At 40.6% G+C, this 23,291-nt stretch overlaps 1 protein-coding gene across 2 annotated transcripts in view; it reads left to right on the forward strand.

The window, feature by feature from the left end:
• Nucleotides 1-1,054: 1,054 nt before the first annotated feature.
• FCHSD2 (FCH and double SH3 domains 2) overlaps nt 1,055-23,291 on the forward strand; it is a 165,180-nt gene continuing 142,943 nt past the window's right edge. The window contains exons 1-3 of one of the 2 annotated variants that reach the window (XM_006094478.3): nt 1,055-1,291; nt 3,553-3,650; nt 23,110-23,155. In XM_006094478.3, coding sequence (XP_006094540.1) covers nt 1,271-1,291; nt 3,553-3,650; nt 23,110-23,155 — 165 coding nt within the window. In that variant the 5' untranslated portion in view covers nt 1,055-1,270. Of the gene's footprint in view, nt 1,292-3,552; nt 3,651-23,109; nt 23,156-23,291 lie in introns of those variants that run through there. The other variant, XM_023758754.1, reaches the window with a different exon arrangement.

Here is a 23,291-nt window from a genome sequence, read left to right on the forward strand (position 1 = left end):
TATGTGACCGTCAGAAAATCCTGTCCTCTATGGGCCGTAGCCTCTCCATCTGTGAAAGGGGCCCTGGCCTTCATGACCTCACTGTTCCCTCCCAGCAGAGTTCATGCTCTCTGGCCTGAACGCCCTGTAGCGGAGGGCCGTCGTTGTTTTTCTACCACCCCCCCCCCCACCCCCGGACCCCAGTAACAGGCACCTGCGGGCCACTGCGAAAGGATTTGTTCAAACTCCATCCGCTCGCTCGGGAGAGAGGCGTGCTGGAGGACCCCAGAAGTAGCAGAAAACAGAGCTCTCCTCCTGCCCTCCCCTCATTGTGAAAACTTCACTGCCAGCGTCCAGGTCCCCCCGATCCCGCACGAACCCTGCCGTCGCCAAAGCCAGCGGGGGGCAGGGGCGGCTGGTGCGCGTGCGTCGCCGCAGAGCCCCCACTCGCCCACGTGCGCGCCCCCGCGCGGAGGTGCGCGCCGCGGCCGGCTGGCGGGAAAGCGCGCGGGAAGCCCCCGGCGGCTCCCGGTGTGGGGGAGGGAGGGCTGGAGGCGTTCGGAACGTGCCACTCGGGGAGAGGACGGGGGGACTTTCGTGCTCGACTAGCGTTTCTGCCCTTCCTATTTGCTGACAGGCCCGTTAGTTTCCCCCCGCCCCCGCCACGAAACCGAGCCCCACGCCGCGGCCACGCTCGCCCTCTGCAACCCAGCTCTGGCCCGAGCGGTCTCCGCCGCCGCCGGAGTGGGGCGCTGCGCCGCGCGCTGGGGCCGGAAATTCCCGCGGCCCGAGTGGAGGAGCCGGAGCCGAGAGCGTGGCGCCGCCTTCCACCTCCCCGCGCTGGGCGGGGGCGTTGGGCCCAGCGAGGGCCGGGCCGCCTGAGTTGGGGCCGAGGGAGCCCCAGTCTGCGAGGAGCCCGAGCCGGCGGCGGGCGGGGAGCCGGAAGACACAGCTGCTCCTCCGGAGCCGCTCGGCGAGCCGGGAGCCTTTGCGCCCCAGCTCCTGGCCCCCGCCCCCTCGCGGTCTCCGCCTCCTGCGCGCACACACCCCCCGGGCCGCTGGAGCCCCGGGCCTGCCCGGCTCCTCCTTCTCTTCACTCTCGCCCGTGACCGGGTCCTCCTGCCGCCCGCCCGCCCGCCCTGCTCCCTCCGGGGCGAGTCCTCGTCCTCGTCCTCAAGCTCTCCTTTCAAACACGCACGCTTGCTGGGCCGGTCCCTCTTCTCGGCCCTTCTCCTTTCTCTTACCCCAGCTAACGCCGCCGTCGGGGGAGGATTGATGTCCCTTCAGCATCATGCAGCCGCCGCCGAGGAAGGTGAGGGTGCTGGAGGGAGGCTTTGGGGCTTTGGGGGGGATGCGTCCAAGGAACGCGGCTGGGGCGATCGCTGCGACCCCTCCCCCTTTCCGCAACGGGCCGTGCCCGCCGTAGCCTCGGGCTTGTCACCGAGTTGCTGCCGGTTCCAGGCGGGTGAGGTGCCTTTCCGATGAAGGGGCGGCCGGGGTTCGCCCTCTCCACCGCGGTAGACCCCCCGACATCTCACAAGAGTTTCGGGTGCACATTTGTGTGTGTGTGTGTGTGTGTGCGCGCGCGCGCATGGCAGTGCTGCTCGCTGCAAAGTGCATTCTCGGGGCTGCACTGAGGGGAGGCGGGGGAGCCCTTGCAGCTTTGCAGAGCCTTGTGCTTGTGTGATTGTTTAGTCTGCACCAGGTTGGAGCCCTCCAGCCGCTTGTCGCCATCCTCGCCCATTTGCAGATTTGCAGGCAATTTGTTTCCAGCCTAGCCTGAAGGTTTGGCCTGCTTTTCCCACGGGGCGGGCCGAAAAGAAGTTGGAATAGTCATCGCCCCCCATCCTAGGGATAAACAAGGTTTTAAGCATTGACCAGTCTTGCCATTCTCAACCCCCCCTCCCCCTTCCCGTTCCGTTCCTCCGGTAGGGGACCTTGGAGGCGGTGGCAGTGCCCCTGGGAGAATGAGAAGCCGGCGGTGCATGGCGTGTATCGCGATCTGGGCTTGGGGTGGGAGTGACGGGTCTCCGGGGTTGTCAGCAGCCTCCCTGCTGCGCCCCTTTGAGAACCGCCTCTCTGCCCTCTTCTCCAGCTTTCCCGAGGGCTGAGGCTGTGTTCTTGTCTTTTTAATTCTGCAGATGGTTACTCAGTGTCTACTCTGGGCGCTGGGTGGAGGAGGCTGTTCTAGCCTCCCCTCCTGGGCAAACATTTACTGAATGCCTCACTTGTGTCTTCTTCCTTTTCTTTGTTTTCTTCTCTTCCCTTCTCTCTTCTCTTCTCTTCTCTTCTCTTCTCTTCTCTTCTCTTCTCTTCTCTTCTCTTCTCTTCTCTTCTCTTCTCTTCTCTTCTCTTCTCTTCTCTTCTCTTCTCTTCTTCTCTTCTCTTCTCCCTCTCCCTGCCCTTTCCTGTCCTTTCTCTCCCTTCTTAATCCGATTTCTCCAGTTATGGGTCTTTTTTCTTTCACACATGTACCCCCACCCCTCCGGGTAGTCCCACTGTCCACGGGGTGGGGGGGAGGGGATTTCAGGGCCACTGGACCTGGAAACATGGGTGCCGGCCTGGCGGGCGAGGCACTGGCCAGCTTGCATTTGCTGTTCTAGCTGTTTGAAGTGGAGCCGCCACAGGAACCGGCTTGCTGGGGAGGCTTAAAAGCATTGCATATCCCAGAAGGTCACTTTTGCTTTCTCCTTTGTGAGAAAGAGATTGTGATTTGATGCGCTGTCAGCAAGTGGAGGGCATCATCCTGAGACAGTGTGCTTTCTCGCAGCCATTATGGAATAATTTATGTAGTTGATTCAAGCATGTAACTTCATTATTGTGTACATTTCAGTCATTATATATTAGGCATTCTTATATACTCCTTTCTCCCGGTTCCACTCTGCTCACCATTTCTGGTGGTTAATGTCTTTGAATCCTTTTTGGAAGAAATAGAAGACAGAATCTTAAAACTTTAAGAAGACCTAGATATCTACTGAGCTCGTGCATGAAGTAGGATGATTGGCAGTTTATTTTGCACCTCTTTCATCTGTAGTTTTTATATTTGTGTATTTATATTTAACCTGTTTCCGGATATTTGTCTAGAATTTTTATTAAATATCTTTAGTTAAAATTAGGTGACAAATAATGGCTTTATGGCAGTGGTTCTCAACCTTACTAATGCCGCGACCCTTTAATACAGTTCCTCATGTTGTGGTGACCCCCAACCATAAAATTATTGCTACTTCATAACTGTAATTTTGCTACTGTTAGGAATCATAATGTAAATATCTGATATGCAGGATGTATTTTCATTGTTACAAATTGAACATAATTAAAGCATAGTGATGAATCACAAAAACAATATGTAATTATATATGTGTTTTCCGATGGTCTTAGGCGACCCCTTGTGAAAGGGTCGTTCGACCTCCAAAGGGGTCGCGACCCACAGGTTGAGAACCGCTGCTTTATGGTCTTCAGGGGAGAGGTGAGCAAGAGGTATATATTCTGACAAGTATTTAGAATTTTCCTTAAGTAGTTTTTGTTGTTGTTAAAGTTGCAGTAAGGTCTTCATAAATACATGGTGTATTTTAGGTGAAAGTTACACAAGAACTGAAAAACATTCAAGTTGAACAGATGACAAAACTTCAAGCCAAACATCAAGCAGAATGTGACTTGCTTGAAGATATGAGGTAAGGTTATAGTAACTAGTTTGAACTTCTATATCTGTTTCAAAGAACCTTTTAGTTACCAAACCCCAGGAACTGATGATGGAATTTCCTTTTGGATTTCCTGCTTTAAGGCTGTTAGAGCTTTGACTCAGCTAGAAATTATTACTGGAACTAACACAATACAAGCTTTTTTCCTTTTAGTGGGGGAACCTATAACGTACACATACTATTGTGAAAAAACAAGGGTCTTAAAATTTACCTGTCAAAATATAGTCATTGAAGTAGAAATTCTTATTTAAATAATCTTTCTACTGAATTGTAACATTTATTGACCTTTACAATTTCACACAGATTTTTAGAGTAACACCTCTGGTTAATGGTTAATATCTGGGGGTGAGCCAGTCAACCTCAGATGATTATATACTGGCATTATTTGTTAGAACATGACAAATATCACTTTGTCTTTGAACCTTAAATTCAGTGGAAAATGTATCCTGTTTTATCATTAAAGTTACCTTGTTTCATATTCACAGTAACTTTAAGTTTAAAAGATAAGACATTGTGTCAGCATTGTGAAAATCAGTATCTTTCTTTATAGAGGGAAGCATAACTCATTTTATTGAAACACCATTTTATTTCACAATCCTATAATACAAACCGATAGTTTAACCACCATACCTTGGTAAAGGGTGGAAAATGCTTTGCATGTTGAAACAGTATGGCTACAATTCTTATTTCCCTTTAGTAATATGTTTGTCGAATTGGAACTGGGTCATCAGTTGCCTATTTTTCCTATGGTGCACAACTTTATGTTGGTTTCATGAAAAGTATAAACTATATGTTGTTATAATAAAATTATATGTGTTTGGGTAGCTGAATTGTTTATAGCCCAAATATTTTGATTTAAAGAGTTTCTTTTTCTACCCCATGTTTAATTTATTAGGTACTATTTATGGGTATTTCTACTGTATACCTATATTTTCAGGGTTTCTACCTAAGACATATAGTCTCCAGTCTTGGATGTACCAAGATCATTGTTCTTTTTAAATTCTGTATTTATTTCTTTTACTTTTCTTGTGGCCACAAGGAAATTTTTAGACTTAAATAATTCCTGTACAAGATGCCGGAAACTCTTCATATGGTTAAAAATTTAAAGTTTTTAACATCTATTAAGTGAACGAAGGTATTTTAGTAGAAATTTCTAAATGAAGAAAGTAAATTTTCAGAAGCACTTTAGGAAGGCAAAATTAGTGTGTAAGTAAAGATTCTCTTTTGGGTTTTGGATGGTCAGTGGTCATTAAGTCCTGTTGATTGTATCTTATAAAGACTTCTTGCTTGCATTTAAAAAATTTTTTCCTTCATTGCCTGTACCTTGGTACCAGAGCTTATGGTCAAATATATGGATACAGAATCACTGTCAAATTGATGTCAGTTGTTTGTATTATTGCTGACCCCATCACATTTTACTTGCATTATTGCAGTAATGTTTTCCTATCTTTCAACTCCCCCCCCCCATCCCTCCTTTTAAGTCTATCTTCCACATTATCATCAGTTAGCTTTCGAAAAACATTGCTTATTATATATCAGGTTCTCTGTGCCTTCTGGATAAAGACCAAACACCTTGTCGTGGCCTTCTGCAACCCAGCTACAAGCTTCCTTTGCTGACTTAATTACTACCATTTCATGCCCATGCATCCTTCCTGCTTAATCTCCCTGCCCTGGCCCCTCAGGACTTTTGGTTATCTAATTGTGTTTTCTACATTCATGCCTTTGTAGTGTTGTTCTCTTTGCCTGCTGTGTCGTTCCTCCTGCTTTTTCACCTGGCAAATTCTGGTTACCATTACGTTTATAAGTTTGTTGTTCTCTGTGATCTCAAAGAGTTTTGATTTTGTACATGCTTCTGGCTTTCCTCTTCATGAGAATTCCTTTAAGTTAGGGTCTAAATTACTTGTTTTGTGTCTTTGTACCCTTTATTGAGGCTGGCAGAATTGATAAACTTAATTGCATCATATTTTTTGTTTTGATTTTTAGAGAGAGGAAGGGAGAAAGGGAGAGAGAAAGAGAGAGAGAGAGAGAGAGAGATCTGAGAGAGAAACATCAATTGGTTGCCTCCCATACGTGCCGACTGGGAATTCAAACTGACATCCTTTGGCGTGTGTGATGACATTTCAACCAACTGAGCCACACCACCAGGCTGCACCTTATTTGTTTTTAAGTGCGATATTTTATAAGCTCATTTGTAGGGGCTATAGTCTGTTGAGCTTGTGTTATACTTTGATTCACATGAGCACTTTAAAATGTACTGTGCTGTTTGATGTAGAGCATATCAGTATTTATATACAACGTGTAAATACAGAGATTGTTGTTGCTGCAAGAATTAATGGGTTCTTCATTATTTTGAAGGAGTTAGTGTATTCTTCTTTTATAGTAAATTAATAGAATGAATTCCTTCACTCCTATGTAGCTGTGAGCAGAATACTATATTACTTACTAAAATATGAGTTTAGGTTTGCCTTTTTTAAAAATTGATTTCAGAGAGAGGAAGGAAGAGGGAGAGATGGCAACATCAATGATGAGAGAGAATCATTTATCAACTGCCTGCTGCGTACCTCCCACTGGGGAGCAAGCCTGAAACCTGGGCACATGCCCCAACCAGGAATCAAGACCAGGAACCAAACCGTGACCTCTTGGTTCAGAGGTTGACGCTCTACCACTGAGCAACCCCAGCCAGGCATTTTTCTGCTTTCAGTGATAATACTGAATTGGAAGTTGAAAATTGCCTGCTCTTTAGTATTCACGATAACTTTAGTTGCTTGAGGAGGGAGGAGGTCTGGCTTTTCTGGTCTGTTGTAGCAAGTGGAATGACCTTTTAAAAATTCATTAGAAATCTCTGAACTGGGGTTTTTGTATATGTTATTTTGAAAAGGATCTTGCCTGCTCTCACCTCCCTCCTCTCCCAAACCCTGCAGACAGCACTCCTTTTAACCTATGGCCCCCCAAACAGTATTATTACTCAACTTAAGTGAGTGTGAATTTATTTAAAAAGGTGCAAATAGCAGATTATTCTTAATATAAAGAAATTAGTAGTAGAAACGTTTTTATGACTTTAAAAAAAGTTAAAAAAGAAAAAAAAGACCACAACACAGTAAGCTATAAATAGAATTTTATGCTTGGTTATTGCTAGTTCTTACCCCTCTCCCCTCTGCTCATCTTCTGGAATTTCGAAGGGAGGAAACCAATTATAATATGTATTTTTCCTTTGCTCTCTTCCTCTTTTTCAGTTCATTAGTTTCAGGGATACATTTGGAAGCTGGTCTGTTGGGAGAAAAGTATTGGAAGGAGAGAGAACTCATTTGTTATTAATCAGGGACATTCCATGCTTTGGGGAGATTCTATTCTGAAGTGTTTCCTGTTGACTTTTGCTGTCAGCAGTAGACAAGCACACTTCACTCTCTTTTTAATTATTTTTTCCTCTCTTTGCTTTCTAAGGACACTTATAAGTAAGTTTCTAAATGCTGTAGTATGTATTGTTTATTAGTGTTATGTATTTAGTATTGTTTATTACTATGATGTGCTCTCAGTAAAGAAAGTTCTTTGCAAGCACCCACAATGTGAAGAAATACCTTTTTAGCAGACATTTTTAGGGTGTCATTATGTAATATGGGAAAATCATGGAATTTTAGAGTCAGGCGGATATTATCACATTTGTTGATTTTTACAGATGAAAATGGAAACTGAGGCACAGTGAGATGAAATGAATCATATTAAGGAGGACCCTAAGATGGTTCTCCTAATTTCTAGACTAGTACACTTATCTGTATTTCCTAAGTTTTTTAACCAAAGAACTCATCATGGTCTCATTTTTTGGAAACATTTTGCCTTTCAAAAAGTACATTTTAACTAATAGTTTGTTTTCCTATTTTTTACTTTTCATACCTTAAGCTGTCAGTCAGCTTTGAATCATATTTTAAAACTACTAACATGAAACTAGCCAGAAGGCAGATCCCTAAAACCTTACCTCAGAGAAGGCTGAGTGTATGGTTTCTCTCAGATGTTCTGAAAAACTGAAACTGGCTCAAGAAGCACCTGTCCTTCCTTTGTTGACACCTGGAGGTCTAACGACGTCAAGTAAGGAATTACTATACTATACGATACTTTCTCTAAACTGTAGTTTCTTTAGTGGCAATCTGGTGTAGAGGAATTTTTAAAAACAGGTTTATTGAGACTTTCATGTCTAGAAAGGAACTTTAGCGGTAATCTGGTCTAGAGGAATTTTTTAAAACAGGTTTATTGAGATATAATTCACATAACATACAATTAATCCATTTAAAGATTTTTAGTATATTCATAGGGTTGTACAGCCACCACTACACTTGAACTTTAGAACATTTTTGTCCTGCCTAAAAGAACCTCTGGCTGGCCAGTGTGGTTCAGTGGTTGATTCCAGGTCAGGGCACATGCCCGGGTTGCAGGTATAATTCCCAGTAGGGGGCCTGCAGGAGACAGCAGATTGATGTTTCTATTTCTCTCCCTCTCCCTTCTTCTCTCTAAAAAATCAATAAAATAACAAAATTAAAGAAAATCACAAAAAACTCTGTACTTCTCCGGCCCTAAGCAATTACTTGCTCTCTATATAGAAATGGAATCTATATAAATGGAATCATACAATATGTAGTCTTTTTTGACTGGCATTTACTTGGCATAATGTTTTCAAGGTTCATCCATGCTGTAACATCAGTACTTCATTCCTTTCTGTTGCCAAATAATATTCCATTATATGGATATACCACAATTTATTAATCGAGTCATTAATCGATGGTTTGTTTGGCTATTATTAATAATGCTTCTTTGAACATTCATGTACAAAGAATGTAATGTTTTTATTTATCTTGGGTATATACCTAGTGGTGGAATTGCTGGATCATATAATAACTCTGTGAGGATCTTTCAAACTGTTTTCCAAGGTGGCTGTACCATTTTATATTCCTACTAGCAATCATGTATGAAGGTTCCAGTTTCTACACATCTTTGCCAATGCTTGTGTCTGTCTTTTGATTATAGAATTCTAGTGTGTGAATGGTATCATATTGTGGCTTTGATTTGTATTTTCCTAATAGCTTATGATTTTGAGCATTTTTTCATGTGCTTATTGGCCATTTGTATATCTTCTTAGGAGAAATGTCTATCCAAATCCTTTGCCCATTTTTTTTAATTGAGTTATTTGTTGTTTTCTTACTGAGTTGTGAGAGTTCTATATACATATATATAAAATATATACACATACATATGTACATAAATATATATGTAAATATATATAAATAAATATATATATAATCAGCTTTATGGTTTGCAAATATATACTGTATTTGCAGTATTTTCCCACTCTGTGGGAGAGTCACCTGAGGTGATTTTTACGTTCACTGAATTTTGGGAACCACTGAAGTGGTGGAAAGAAGGACTTTGAAAGTAGACCAGAGATTGAAACCCAGCTCTGCCACTTATTAGCTGGGTTATCTTCCGCAAGAGACTAAGGTTCTCTGAGCCTCATATTTTATGTATATAAAGCAAGGTTCATGCCCACCTTTTTGCTTTTCTGTAAGAGTTGAATGAGATACGTGAAATGCCCAGTGTGGTAGGTATTCAGCATTGGAAACTACTACTAGTGGAAATTGAAGGCTGGGAAGGATGTTGTCTTATTCAAGGTAACAGAAAAACTCATTGTTTCTTTACTTCTAGAGAAGCACTGTTTTTACATTTTTACACTTTTGAAATCCAGATACTTCTTACAGTTGCTTTTGGCCATGATGCAGTTGTCATTGTCTCTTTAGGCAGAGAACTTGCAGAATAGGTATCAGCAGGCTTGGAAGAAAATCCCAGAGATAAAGGTCGGAATACAAATCTTGGAGCACCTGGGCTTTTGGTGACACAGATTATGATATTGTGTGGAGTCCTGGCCAGTGTGGCTCAGTTGGTTGAACGTTGTCCCATGTATCAAAAGGTTGGTGGTTCGCGCCCTCGCTGGTTTGGCTCAGTGGATAGAGCATGGACCGGCAGACTGAAGGGTCCTGGGTTTGATTCCAGTCAAGGGCACATGCTCGGGCTGCAGGCTCAATCCCAGTAGGGGGCATGCAGGAGGCAGCCAATCAATGATTCTCTCTCATCATTGATGTTTTTTTCTCTCTCTCCCTCTCCCTTTCTCTCTAAAATCAATAAAAATATATATTTTTAAAAACGTTGCCAGTTTGATTCCCGGTCAGAGCACATGCCCAGGTTGTGGACTTGATCCCCAGTTGAGGTGCATGTGGGAGGTATCCAATTGATGTGTCTCTCTCACATTGATGTTTTGCTCTCTCCCATTCTCCCTCTCCCTTCTTCTCTCTCTAAAATAAATGAACACAACAACATATGATTTTGTGTGGGAAAACATGGGTATTGACTAATTCAAAAGAGTTCAAGTCTAAATGTGGCCAGTTTATGCACCAATTTATTTTATCTTTTAGAAATTATGCACAAGAGTAATACATGCTAAAAGTATAAGTTTAAAAGTTATTTTCAATAAGAATAAATAAAAATAGTAAGTGTCAGGCCATTCTATCAATTTAATTGGCAGCATTTTTCCATAGTGGAACATAATGTGTCTTGCAATTGGTGGTATTTTAGATATGATAAAAACTGGAAGCAGCAGATCAGGTACTGGACTCTGGTCTTTTCTTCACTTACTCAGCAATCATTGTTGCTTCTCAATCTAGTATTCTTTCAGACTAGAACTTAAAAGAGATGCAGACCATGAGATGGAGAATTTCTTAAAAACAGGGTTACAAAGAAAAAGATAAGTAGGACCATAAATATTTCTTTGAGAGAGAGGGGAGAAAAAAGATGACCTGATTTTAAAATTAAAAGAAAACATGAAACTTAACTGACTAAATGAATTTAAATTTTATTTTTTATTTATTTATATATTTTATTGATTTTTTACAGAGAGGAAGGGAGAGAGATAGAGAGTTAGAAACATCGATGAGAGAGACATCGATCAGCTGCCTCCTGCACATCTCCTACCGGGGATGTGCCCGCAACCCAGGTACATGCCCTTGACCGGAATCGAACCTGGGACCTTTCAGTCCGCAGGCTGACGCTCTATCCACTGAGCCAAACCGGTTTCAGCAAATTTTAAATATATACTTCCACATGATGGTCAGTTGTGGAGGATACTAAGAACAGGAGATACAAACTAGGCAGAGGAAGAAAGAGGGAAATAGAGTTTGAGAAGGTCTAGTTAATAAAACTTGTCACAGACCACTGCTTACTTCAACTGAAAGAGTCGGGTTTTAATAATACCTCTTCCTATTACTATTTAATAACTTATGAACTCATAAACCATTGTTCATAGATCCTTATGTACTCCTAAAATTTGAAGATTTGGTTCTGAACGGGGTAGCCATTGCAGCCCACTTCAGGGAGAAGTTGCTTTATGATTTATAGACTTGAATGGAGGATACTTTCATGAACCAGATGGAATTAAACTAGGGACTAATAATGAGTGTTACCTACCACTTGGATTAAGAATAGAGGGGTTGAAGAATGTTTGTGTGCACCCTTTCTTGATTTGGTCTTTTTAGCCACACCCAGGTGTGTAAGTAGGAGAGATGGTGAAAGTGATCTGTGTGGTAGGGTAGCTGTGATATACTTCAACTAGCACTAGCTTAGAGGCATACAACCTGGCTTGAATTCTAGTTCTTAATCTCTTATTAACTGTGTGACTTTGGCCACAAGTCACCTAAATTTCTCTGAGCTTCATGTTTCTCATCAGTAAAATGGTAACAATTATATTTTATGGGATTATTTTTATAATGAAACACAGTAATGCATATAAAGACTCTCTTGCATAGTGTCTGGAACATAATAGATGCTCAGTAACTGCATGTGGACTGTGATTTTAGTTGTGAACATCAACTCAGAAATTATGTCTGTGACTTGTCATCCCCTAAGGCAGTGGTTCTCAACCTTCCTAATGCCGCGACCCTTTAATACAGTTCCTCATGTTGTGGTGACCCCCAACCATAAAATTATTTTCTTTGCTACTTCATAACTGTAATTTTGCTACTGTTAGGAATTGTAATGTAAATATCTGATATGCAGGATGTATTTTCATTGTTACAAATTGAACATAATTAAAGCATAGTGATGAATCACAAAAACAATATGTAATTATATATGTGTTTTCCAATGGTCTTAGGCGACCCCTTGTGAAAGGGTCATTCGACCCCCAAAGGGGTCGCGACCCACAGGTTGAGAACCGCTGCCCTAAGGAATTAACCTGTGGATTAAAAAATGTAATGGACCTCAAAGATAAACTGTTCAAGTGATTCTAAAGAATTTCCTTCACCCAATTCAGCAGTCCTGGGTACTATCCATTGCTCTGTGTGTTGGTAATGATTCTCCTCACTATTGCTGGATGGGTTCTGCAACTCCAAGCATGATATTCTCATGCAACAACTTTAGGTGGAAGAAGAGGAGGGAAGAACAGTGTCTCCTTATGCAGATTTTCCCTCCCTTCCTCCCTTCCTCCTTTCCTTCTATTAGTGAAGACAATGTCTATGAGAAATTATCCCAGCAGACTTTCCCTTATATCTCATTGGCTGAGTTTGCTTCGTATGCCCGTGCATGCTTAGCTGCAAAGGAGGCCGGGGATGTGATTATCTTCTTGTAGAGGTGGGTTTTGCCAGCAAGAAATAGGTGTTGATTACCAGTAATATGGCTTTTGCCACATTACTGTCTTGCCAGTTTGCCACAGGGACTCATTTCTCATTTACTCCTAGTGCTGGCCATAAAAGTGTAAAAAATATTTTGGGGTTAGATTGTGAAAGACACAGCTAGATTGGGAATAAGAAACTCTTTAGAAACCTTGTATCTCCTCCTTCCAACTACTTTTGAATTAGATGTCTTAGGTCAGGAGTAGGTCTTTGTATTGCCATAGGTAGGCCAGAGGCCAGCAATCTCTTAGGATTCTCCTCTTAGGAGTGCCGGAGTGGTTAAATATCGTGTCGCTTTTGGTCTTCTGATAATTTGGAGAAATGGTGCCTAAGGGCCCACCAGGCAGTTGTATTTTTGCTGCATTCCTTTTACTTCTCGGGTGAAAGCATTAATATGTAGCGAAGTGGTTAATCTGAAAGCAGGGAAGGACGAATAAGAGCAAAAATACTCCTAGCTGAATAATTTGCCCCTTGATTGAGGATTGGCCATTTAGTCTTGAAAGTATAAAGGATAAAGCCTTTTACCTGAGGAGCCCTGTGGTGGTAAGTCAGTGTTTTTCTTTGTAAATTCTTCGAATGTTCACTTGAATCCCACAGATGCTGTTCTGTTTTGTTGGTGTCAGTGTTCAGGAATGATCTGCTGCATAAGCAGGAATTAGTTTCTAAGTCTGGATTGTGCTGTTGGCTTTTCAGTGATTAATTTGGGAACTAGGCACAGAAACTTGTAACCCTCTGCTTTGTTCCACTGCTGCAGATTTCCTGTCATGTGCTGGTCAGGACTAACTTAACAGAACTTGGCTGATATTCTTACTTCATTTTATTGTGTCCTCGAAGTATCCCTTGGTCATGCTTTATTTAACATTTCACTTGGTCTCCTTTTTGGCATTCATGTATGAGTGTCTTGTCATCCAGATGTTTTCTGTTTCGTAAACTTTGCAATAATCCCAATTCAAAAAGAAAATGTTATTTCTGGTGTTATGAAAAGTATTAGTATGTCCATGTTCCCACAGGAAACAACTGGGAGTATATGTCCCTTGATTATATTTTAGCAGTATTTGTTTTCCCCCATTGGCGGCTGGAGAATGGGGGTGAGAGCCAGAGACTTTTTATTATATACCTTTTTTTAGTATGTTTTGAATTATTGAACTAAATATTCTCTACTCTCAAAACTAAAATTTAGTGATTTTGTATTGGTAACATTTTACTGCATGTCTGTTAATATAAATGTTGTAAAAATTCTTATTAGTTGAAGATAAAATATCATTTTAGGCTTTTAATTAGTTTTTAGTGAAGTTATTTTATTATTAATAGACTTTACAGTATATTTCCAATATGTATAAGTATTAAGAATAATTGATTCACAAACTTCTCTTTTTCTTTTCTTTTTAAAAATTTTTTATGTTAATCCTCACCCGAGGATATTTTTTCCATTGATTTTTAGAGAGACTAGAAGGGAGGTGAGAGAGTGGGGGAGAGAGAGAGAGAGAGACATCGATGTGAGAAAGACACGTCTATTGGGTGCCTCCCATATGCCCCAGGGGGGACGGAGATGGAACCTGCAACCCAGATATGCCCTTGATTAGGAATCGAACCCAAGACCCTTCAGTGGGCAGGTTACCATTCTGTCCATTGAGCCACTCTGGCCATAGCACAGACTTCTCTTCATAAAATGACTGGTCTTTAGCTCGTTGTAGCTTGGAGTTGGGGAAACAGGCTGTGTGCTACTTTCCTTTCCTTCTAGAATTGTTTTGTCCCCAAAGAGGCAAACACTTAAGGTGTTCAGATTCCTCTCTAGTTTCAAATTTTATTTTATCTGACTTTATCCAAAGGTTTTACAGTATAGTCATTTAAAATATTTTTTCTATGGTAAGATATATTTTGCATTATTAGCCAACTTGCTCCATGGGGAACTGTTTAGTCTGTGTTACTATACAGGTATTTTATATAAATAGTTTTCTCAGCTATATTGAGCTAATTGAATATTTTTAGTATTCTATTTTCAACTCTTGCATTTTTAGCTCTACCTCTTTCTGTTTTTCAAGTGGTTCTAGTTGTTACACCATGCATCTTTAATTTATCACTGTATACTTAGAGTTAATATTATACCACTCTACATAAGATGCTTACAAACAATTCAGTTCCTCAACCCCAGACTTTGTGCTGCATACTTTATAAACCTTATAATACCATGTTAGTTGTGCTTTAAACACAGTTATCCTTTACAGAGATTAAGAGAAGGAAAAGGGTCTTTTATGTTTACCAATTTTAGCTCTCTTCTTTCCTTCCTGAGACCAGCACATAGTTTAGAGTTTCAATCTGGTATCATTTCCTTTTGGGCTGAAGAACTTCCTTCAGTTTCTAGTGCAGTTCTGCTGGTGACAATTCTCTTAGCTTTCACTTATCTGAAAGTGTCTTTACTTCACCCTGTTTTTGGACGATAATTTTTGCTGGATATAGAATTCTGGGTTGACAGTTGGCCACTCTGTTGTCTTCTGGCCTTTACTGTTTCTGATGGAAGTTAGCTATTATTTATTTACTTGTTCTCTTCTGTGTAATGTGCCTCCCCTCCCCCCATAGCTTTTTCCTCATTATGTTCGGTTTTCTGCACGTTGAATATGATGTGAGCAATGGGGTATCTTCACTTGGACTATACTGATTTTTTTTTTAATCTATAGGTGATGTTTTTCAACAAAAATTGGGGATTTTAGGGTCATTATTTCTTCAAATATTTTTTTCTGCCCCATTCTCTGTTCTTTGCTTTTTGGACTCCGAGTACACATATGTTAAACTGATTTTAATCTGTGTTCTTTGGATTGGCTAATTTCTGTTTGTCTCTCCTCTGTAGTTTAAAATTGACCTTTAAGCCCATCCAGTACAGTTTGCATTTCTGATATTGTACCTTTAAATGCTAGAATATTTATAAAAGCTGTTTTAAAGCTCTTGCCTGCTGTTTCCAACATTGCAGTCATGCCATGGTCTGTTTCCATTGAATGCTTCTGTGATTATGGGTCATGTTTTCCTGCTTATTTGCATATTTAGTAATTTTTTATTAATCGGGCATGTGGATGACACATCATAAGAAGTCTCTGTTGTGTTGTCTTTCTTTAGAGCAGCGGTTCTCAACCTGTGGGTCGCGACCCCTTTGGCGGTCGAACAACCCTTTCCCAGGGGTCACCTAAGACCATCCTGCACATCAGATATTTACATTACGATTCATAACAGTAGCAACATTACAGTTATGAAGTAGCAACGAAAATAATTTTATGGTTGGGTCACAACATGAGGAACTGTATTTAAAGGGCCAGAAGGTTGAGAACCACTGCTTTAGAGAGTGTTGAATTTGCAGGCTTCAACTGAAAGCCTGAATGCCCAGGGTGTACAGCTATGTCTCCACCCTGGCTGACCTGGAATTCCACTTCAAAAAAAATGTTTTTATTGATTTTTAGAGAGGAAGGGAGAGGGATAGAGAAATAGAAACATCAATAACAGAGAAACATCATGGATTGGCTGCTTCCTGTACAACCCCTACTGGGGGTCAGTCCTGCAACCCGGGCATGTGTCCCAACTGAGAATGGAACCTTTGACCTCTTGGTTCCCGGGTCAACAATCCACCACTGAGCCACACTGGCTGAATGAATTCCACTGTTTTGCAGAAATGTGCAGCTTCTGGTATTTGTTCAGCTCTCAGGCGTAACTTTACTACACCTCATGGAATCTCACCCTGGCTTATTTGTAGCTCAGTACTCAGAAGAGGGTGATTAAGGGACCCCCCCCCCATGCAGATTTCTGGGGCCACCCCTTTTGCATTGTTGCTTCCTTTCCAGTATCTGTCCTATCCATTCTAGCCCACTCCAGTAGCCTAGAACTGGGATCTCTGCCTCTCAGTTCGGTGAGACCATCATGCTTGGCTGAGGCTCCACTTCCCTGTGGTACAGTTGGGAAAGGGTCCCAGGCAGAAAGCTGGAGCGATTGTGATTCACACCTCCTGTGTGCTGGCTGTTTCATACTTGAACAGAACAGAGTTATATATTTTATCCAGTTTTATGGATAGTGCTTAGGAAGGCTAGACTGGTGCCAGTTACTTCATCATGGCGAGAGATGGAAGTCTACTTCTCAGATGTATTGGAGGAAGATATTTAACTGTCTTTAAATACATAAGTAAAATTATGTATTTATGCGTATTTAATATCTATATAATCTTAATCCTCTGCTTTTGGATATATGAGTTTAGATACTCCATATCTAAATGTATGTATACTGTAGCATAGGAATTTTTTAACAGCTTTATTAAGATATAATTCACACACTATGTAATTCACTCATTTAAAATGTATAATTTGGTGGCTTTGGTATATTCATCCATTACCACATAAACTTGAGAACATTTGCATTACCACACACACAAAAACCCCACATCCCTTAGCCATTATCCTTCCCCTCTCCCTCCATTTGCCCAGCCCTAGGCAACCACTAATGTACTTTCTATAGATTTATTTGTTATAGGCATTTCATATACATGAAATGGTACAATATGTGGTCTGTTGTAATTGGGTTCTTTCACTCAGCATAATGTTTTTAAGGTTCATTAATGTTGTAGCATCTATCAGTACTTAATTCCTTTTTATTGCTAAATAATATTCCATTGTTTATATAAATCACATTTTATTAATCCATTTATCAGTTGATGAACATTTGGATTGTTTTGCTTTTGTCTATTGTGCATAACATTTCTATGAACATTCATGTGTAAGTTTTTTTCATGTATATCTGTTTTCATTTCTCTTGGGTTATGCCTAAGAGTAGAATTGCTGAGTAATCTGTTTTACTATTCTAGCAACTGCCAGACTGTTTTTCAAAGGAACTATACCATTTTACATTCTCACCAGCAATGTATGAGGGTTCCGATTTCTCCATATCCTGTCAATATTTGCTTTTGAACATTAATTATATTAGTATAGCAAAGCCTCCTAGCAACTATGCATTATATTATTATTAGACTAGAGGCCCAGTGCATGGATTTGTGCACCGATGGGGTCCTTTGGCCTGGCCTGTGGGGATCAGGCTGAAACCGGCTCTCTGACATCCCCCCGAGGGGTCCCGGATTGCAAGAGGGCACAGGCCAGGCCGAGGTACCCCACCGGTGCACGATTGGGGCTGGGGAGGGACCACGGGAGGGCTCCAGGGCATGTCTGGCCCATCTCGCTCAGTCCTGATCGGCTGGACCCCAGCAGCAAGCTAACCTACTGGTTGGGGCGTCTTCCCCCTGGTGGTCAGTGCGCATCATAGTGACTGGTTGAACTGTTTTACACTTAGCATATTAGGCTTTTATTATATAGGATCATAGAACTAAGAAATGGAAGAACTGGATTTTAACCTGGGTTTATGTAACTTTAAATTTTAAGCTCTTCCTCTCATTGAAAACTATCTCTACAGATGTAGCTGTTAAAATCAAGTGTAATTTTCATAGTATTCCAAGCAGTGAGAGAGCCTATGTAGATATTTTCCCAGCCTTTATTGGATTTTGGCAGAAATCCATTGAACCTAGAACATCTTTTCCCTGGTTTTGATAGCTGTTTTCTTGAAAATAGAAGACAGTTATCTTTCCCTCAGGATTGTTTTAAATAATTGGGAGCACAGCATTTTCAGTGCCCACCATGTCCAGACATTGTAGATCAGCGGTGCTCAACCTGTGGGTTGCGACCCCTTTGGCGGTCGAACGACCTTTTCACAGGGGTCGCCTAAGACCATCCTGCATTTCAGATATTTACATTACAACATAACAGTAGCAACATTACAGTTATGAAGTAACAACGAAAATAATTTTATGGTTGGGCCACAACATGAGGAACTGTATTTAAAGGGCCAGAAGGTTGAGAACCACTGTTGTAGATGGAGGATGTAGTATCTTGTTTCAAGAACTGCTACGTAGAATAGACACCAAAGAAGAGGTGTAAGATTCAGTGCCCTGCACAACTTTCAGTCTGGCCGAGTAGTACAGGAGTGGAAGAAGGTCATTGTTTGGGGTTTCATGTTTTTGTTTCTGTTTTTTCAGATCCAGGATTGTTTTGTTTTTTTTTAAATATAGTTTATTGATTTTTTTACAGAGAGGAAGGGAGAGGGATAGAGAGTTAGCAACATCTATGAGAGAGAAACATCGATCAGCTGCCTCCTGCACATCTCCTACTGGGGATGTGCCCGCAACCAAGGCACGTGCCCCTGACCGGAATCGAACCTGGGACCCTTCAGTCCGCAGGCTGACACTCCATCCACTGAGCCAAACCGGTTAGGGCAGATCCAGGATTGTTGAAAGATTGTGTGAAACACTGAGCTTTTAGGGATTGTTTGGCTCTTCTGATAACTATATATGGGGTTTAGGTTAGATTTTGAGATATTTCCATAGTTGAAAATGCCCTTACCTGTCTTTTTTGCTGTAAGTTAAGATCAGACAGTTTTGTGGTGACTGAGTGAAGGAGACAAAGTTTCTGAATGAACATAAGGTGAACATGGTGTTCAAAGGTGAACTTGATTATGAATCTCCTAACAACATGGCTTTGGCAACTTGGTTAGTATTGATAAATCTTAATGGAAAATCATGTTTTTATAGTCACGTACCACATAACTTATTATGTAGCAAGGTGTTTTTTTTGGCTACTTAATTATGTTTATTTTCAACTTTTTGGCAATGTACATAAAATAAAAATACACCACAAATAGCTTATAATCAGCTCATATTGGGTGGTAGAAATGTATATAATCTCATGATACTTTATATTAGTAAACTCACTTTAATGGAAAAAATTCTTTACATGTTAGAAACCAATAGGTTACAAAAGTTACTGAAATATTTTTACCTAGAATATAAATTGCTGTTAGCCCATTACAGTGTTTCATTTTGTATAGCTATATGCATGAAAACAAATATTCTCCTCAGGAGACATCATAATCCTAAATTTGCTTTCAGGAAAATGACCAGACTTCAAAGTTCCATTTGTTTATAAAAAAATATATAAATGAATAATAACAAATTGTAAAACTTTGTTAAAATTTTTAAATGGTTTTGACAATGGCCTATTTTGTTAATATGGCTTTTGTCATTGATCTAGGTCTAGTCTTTATATGTTAGTACACTTGTATTGAAAGTAAGTCTTCAAAACTATCCATTATACATTTTTATCGTTTTAAGGGAGGAGAAAGCAAGGAAAAAGACTTCAGTGTTTAATTTTATGTAAGTAACTGCCAGGCTGAAGGCTGTGAAAGGTTTATGATGTATCTTTCAAATGTACAATGTAATTCATGGATAAGGAGTAAGATATATCTTGCAGTAATATTAAAGACAAATCATGTAGTAAAAGATTGCGTTAACTTAAATGGCAGAAATTTTCATTTGATTACAATATTTTCTCTGCCATGATCTGAAAGGAATATGTGTCCCACTTTAATAAAAAATTATCTGACTAATAAATGTCGCCCACTCTTTCTCTGGCAAAGAAAACTTGTCATCTTAAATTGGGTCTTGAATGATATATCATAGATGAAACATTTAAAGTTATGGTGTTCAAAGGTGAGCTTGATTATGAATCTCCTGACAAGATGGTTTTGGCAACTTGGTTAGTATTGATAAATCTAAATGGAAATTAATGTGTTTATAGTCATGCACCACATAACAAAATTTGGGTCAACGCCGGACTGCATATACGAAGATGGTCCCGTCTATAATAATAAAAGTGTAATATGCAAATCGACCGAACGACCAAACAGCAGGACGACCTCCGGATGACCTTCCGGACGACCATGCTATGACACCCACTGGTGCCAGGCCAGCCAAGGCGGGTGCGATGCGATTGGTCGGGGGCCCGGCCATTGCCCCATGATCACCCTGCAGAGCGAGGCCTAGGCCACTGGCCAGCAGGGTGATTGATCAATCGGGGGGGTTCCACGATTGCCCCAAAGAGGGAAGCCCAGGCTACCTGGCCGTTCGCTGCAGCAGTTAGTCTGGGCCTCCCTCTGCGGGGGCAATCCATCATGAAGCCCCATCGATAGTGGGGCTCCCGGACTGTGAGAGGGCACATAGTGGGGCTCCCGGACTGTGAGAGGGCACAGGCTGGGCTGAGGGGGACCCTCCCCCACCCCCGAGTGCATGAATTTCATCCACCAGCCCTCTAGTAAGATATAATGGAGCTGACAATTTTCTGTTGCCTAGCAGTGTTGTAGTGTTGTGGCACAACACATTGCTTACGTGTTTGGGATGATGCTGGTGTAAACAAACCTACTGCACTGCCAGTGGTATAAAAGTATAGCACATATAATTATGTACAGTACATAATACTTAATGATAATAAACAACTGTGTTACTAGTTTATGTATTTACTATACTATACTTTTAATCTTTATTTTAGAGTACAATCTTTCTTATAAAAAAGTTGGTTGTAAAACAGTATGCTGTATTACACACAGCTGCCTCATACAACTTGTGTTTACCATATCTCTTGATTGCATTATTTTAATCTTGTGTTTGATTTAATCTTGTGTTATTGTGTACAGTAACATGCTGTATAGACTTGTAGCCTAGGAGCAATGGGTTTAATCATATAGCCTAGGTGTGTAGTAGACTATACTATCTAGGTTGTGCAAGTGCACTCAATGATGTTCATACAATGACAAAATTGCCTAATGGCACATTTCTCAGAATATGTTCCTGTTAAGGGGTGCATGACTGTGCTTAAAAATGCAGTTTTATGTGGTACATCTACACAATGGAATGCTACACTGCTGTAAAAAAGAAGGAATTCCTAACATTTGCAACAGCATGGATGAAACTGGAGAGCATTATGCTAAGTGAAATAAGCCAGTCAGAGAAAGATAAATATCACATGAACTTACTCATTTGTGGAATATAATGAACAACATAAACTGATGAACAAAAATAGAACCAGAGTCATAGAAGCACCGAACAGACTGTCCAACCTTGAGGGAAAGTGGGGGGTGAGGGGGTAAGAGAGCAACCAAAGGACTTGTATGTATGCACATGAGCATAACCAATGGACACAGACAGTAGGGGGGTGAGGGCATGTGCTGGGGGGTAGGGGCAGCCAGGAAGAGGTCAATGGGGTAAAAAGGAGACTCATGTAATACTTAAAACAATAAAGAATTTTTTTGAAAATGCACTTTTTGTTGGGGGTGTTTAACCCCTTTTTCCTCAGGGTTTTTGTGTGTGTGTGTGTGTCACGATATCAGCACTTTTGAAGAATAAGAGGACATACTAATCTCCTATCATGTAGTTTTTACTAAAATGACCTGAATACTATTTAAAGGATGCAATGTTAGAAAGCATTGGATGATTTCTTGTGACTCTCTTCATATTAGGCCCTGGGCTATTCATGACAAACTTGGACTTTGATTTCTTTGTGATAAAATTATCTCTTTTCAGGTAACTCAGTTTGATGACATTTTATTTTATTTATGGTGCATCAAGAGCTGAAAGGAAAATAAGATTAAAGATGTCCAAATAAAACAAGTCAGTTGGTCAACACATGCAACTAGAAAAAAAAAAAAGGCTTTATTTATTTATTTATTTATTTATGCTTTTATGTAATTATTTATTAAAGAAAGGGATTTTAAAAATGTTCTTAAATTGAGTTTAGAGAGAGAGGAAGGAAGAGGGAGAGAGAAAAACAATGTGAGAGGGAAACATTGATCAGTTGCCTCCCATAGTGCCCCAACAGGGAATCGAACCCACAAGCTTTTGGAGTACGGGATGATGCTCCAGCCAACTGAGCAGCCAGGCCAGGGCAAAGCAGCTTTATTTAGGCTGCATTTGATAAATGTGAGAGGTGATGCTCCACACTTTTTGCTGTCATATCTCTGCCTTAATGAAGTGCTTTTAAGAGCACACATATCTGGCACGCATAGGAAAGTCTTTACTCAGACTATTCAAGGTAAATTGTGCATATTATATATATCATTGACTCTACCTTGTCTATGGTTTATAAGGTACACTGTTATTTCATTACTGTTGCCATAGAAGAAAATACTACCAATAATTATTAAAAGATGAATCCCAATGTATAATAAATGTTAAAATGTGAAAAGTGTTTGCTGTAGAATCTATGAAATATACGGGTATGGAAAGGGTGCTCCCATCGTACCACACATGTAGTGGCCTTGTACTTTGTTTTGTAACTCTTGTAAAAAACTGGGAAGAAGGAAATGATTTGACTATTTTTTCATGATGAGAAGCTGCTCAGAATTTGATTTTAAACTTGTTTTCTGTAGTTCCCTCTACATTGGTTGTTAGTAAATTTTCTTTTATTTTAGTGCCCCCTATGCACTAGCCATTCTAATAGCAATAGCTAACATTTATATAGCATTTATTATGTGCTAGACACTGTTTTGAGCACTTTATATATTTTAATTAACTAAATTTTACATTACCTCTGCAAGGTGGGTATTGTTACTATCCCCATTTTATCAAAGGGGAAACTGAGGCACAGAGAAGTCAAGTGACTTGACCAAGGTCATACAGCTAGTAAGTGGTGGAGCTAGGATTTGAATGTAGATTGTCTGACTCCAGAGGAGTCTGTGATGTCAGCAGTATTCCTAGGCACATAAGATGCATGAAAATGGTTCCTTTCCTTAACACAGCTTAGCAGGTACAATTTGAGGGTGTGGTGGTAAATTTACATGACATTATTATAATACTTTTGGTAATGAATTTTTATTTGTGTTTTTAGGACATTCAGTCAGAAGAAGGCTGCTATTGAAAGAGAGTATGCACAGGTAAGCTTGGATATGGAGGCCCCATCCTAGGTATACCTGTTCTTTATAAGGTACAAGGGCAGATATGTTTGTTGGAGAGAACCCTTGGTATCCCTTTCTTCATGCATTCTCCTTTTCTTCATAGTTCTGGCTAACC

This window comes from Myotis lucifugus, unplaced genomic scaffold, assembly GCF_000147115.1.
Source record: "Myotis lucifugus unplaced genomic scaffold, Myoluc2.0 scaffold_138, whole genome shotgun sequence".
NCBI classification, from domain to species: Eukaryota; Metazoa; Chordata; class Mammalia; order Chiroptera; family Vespertilionidae; genus Myotis; species Myotis lucifugus.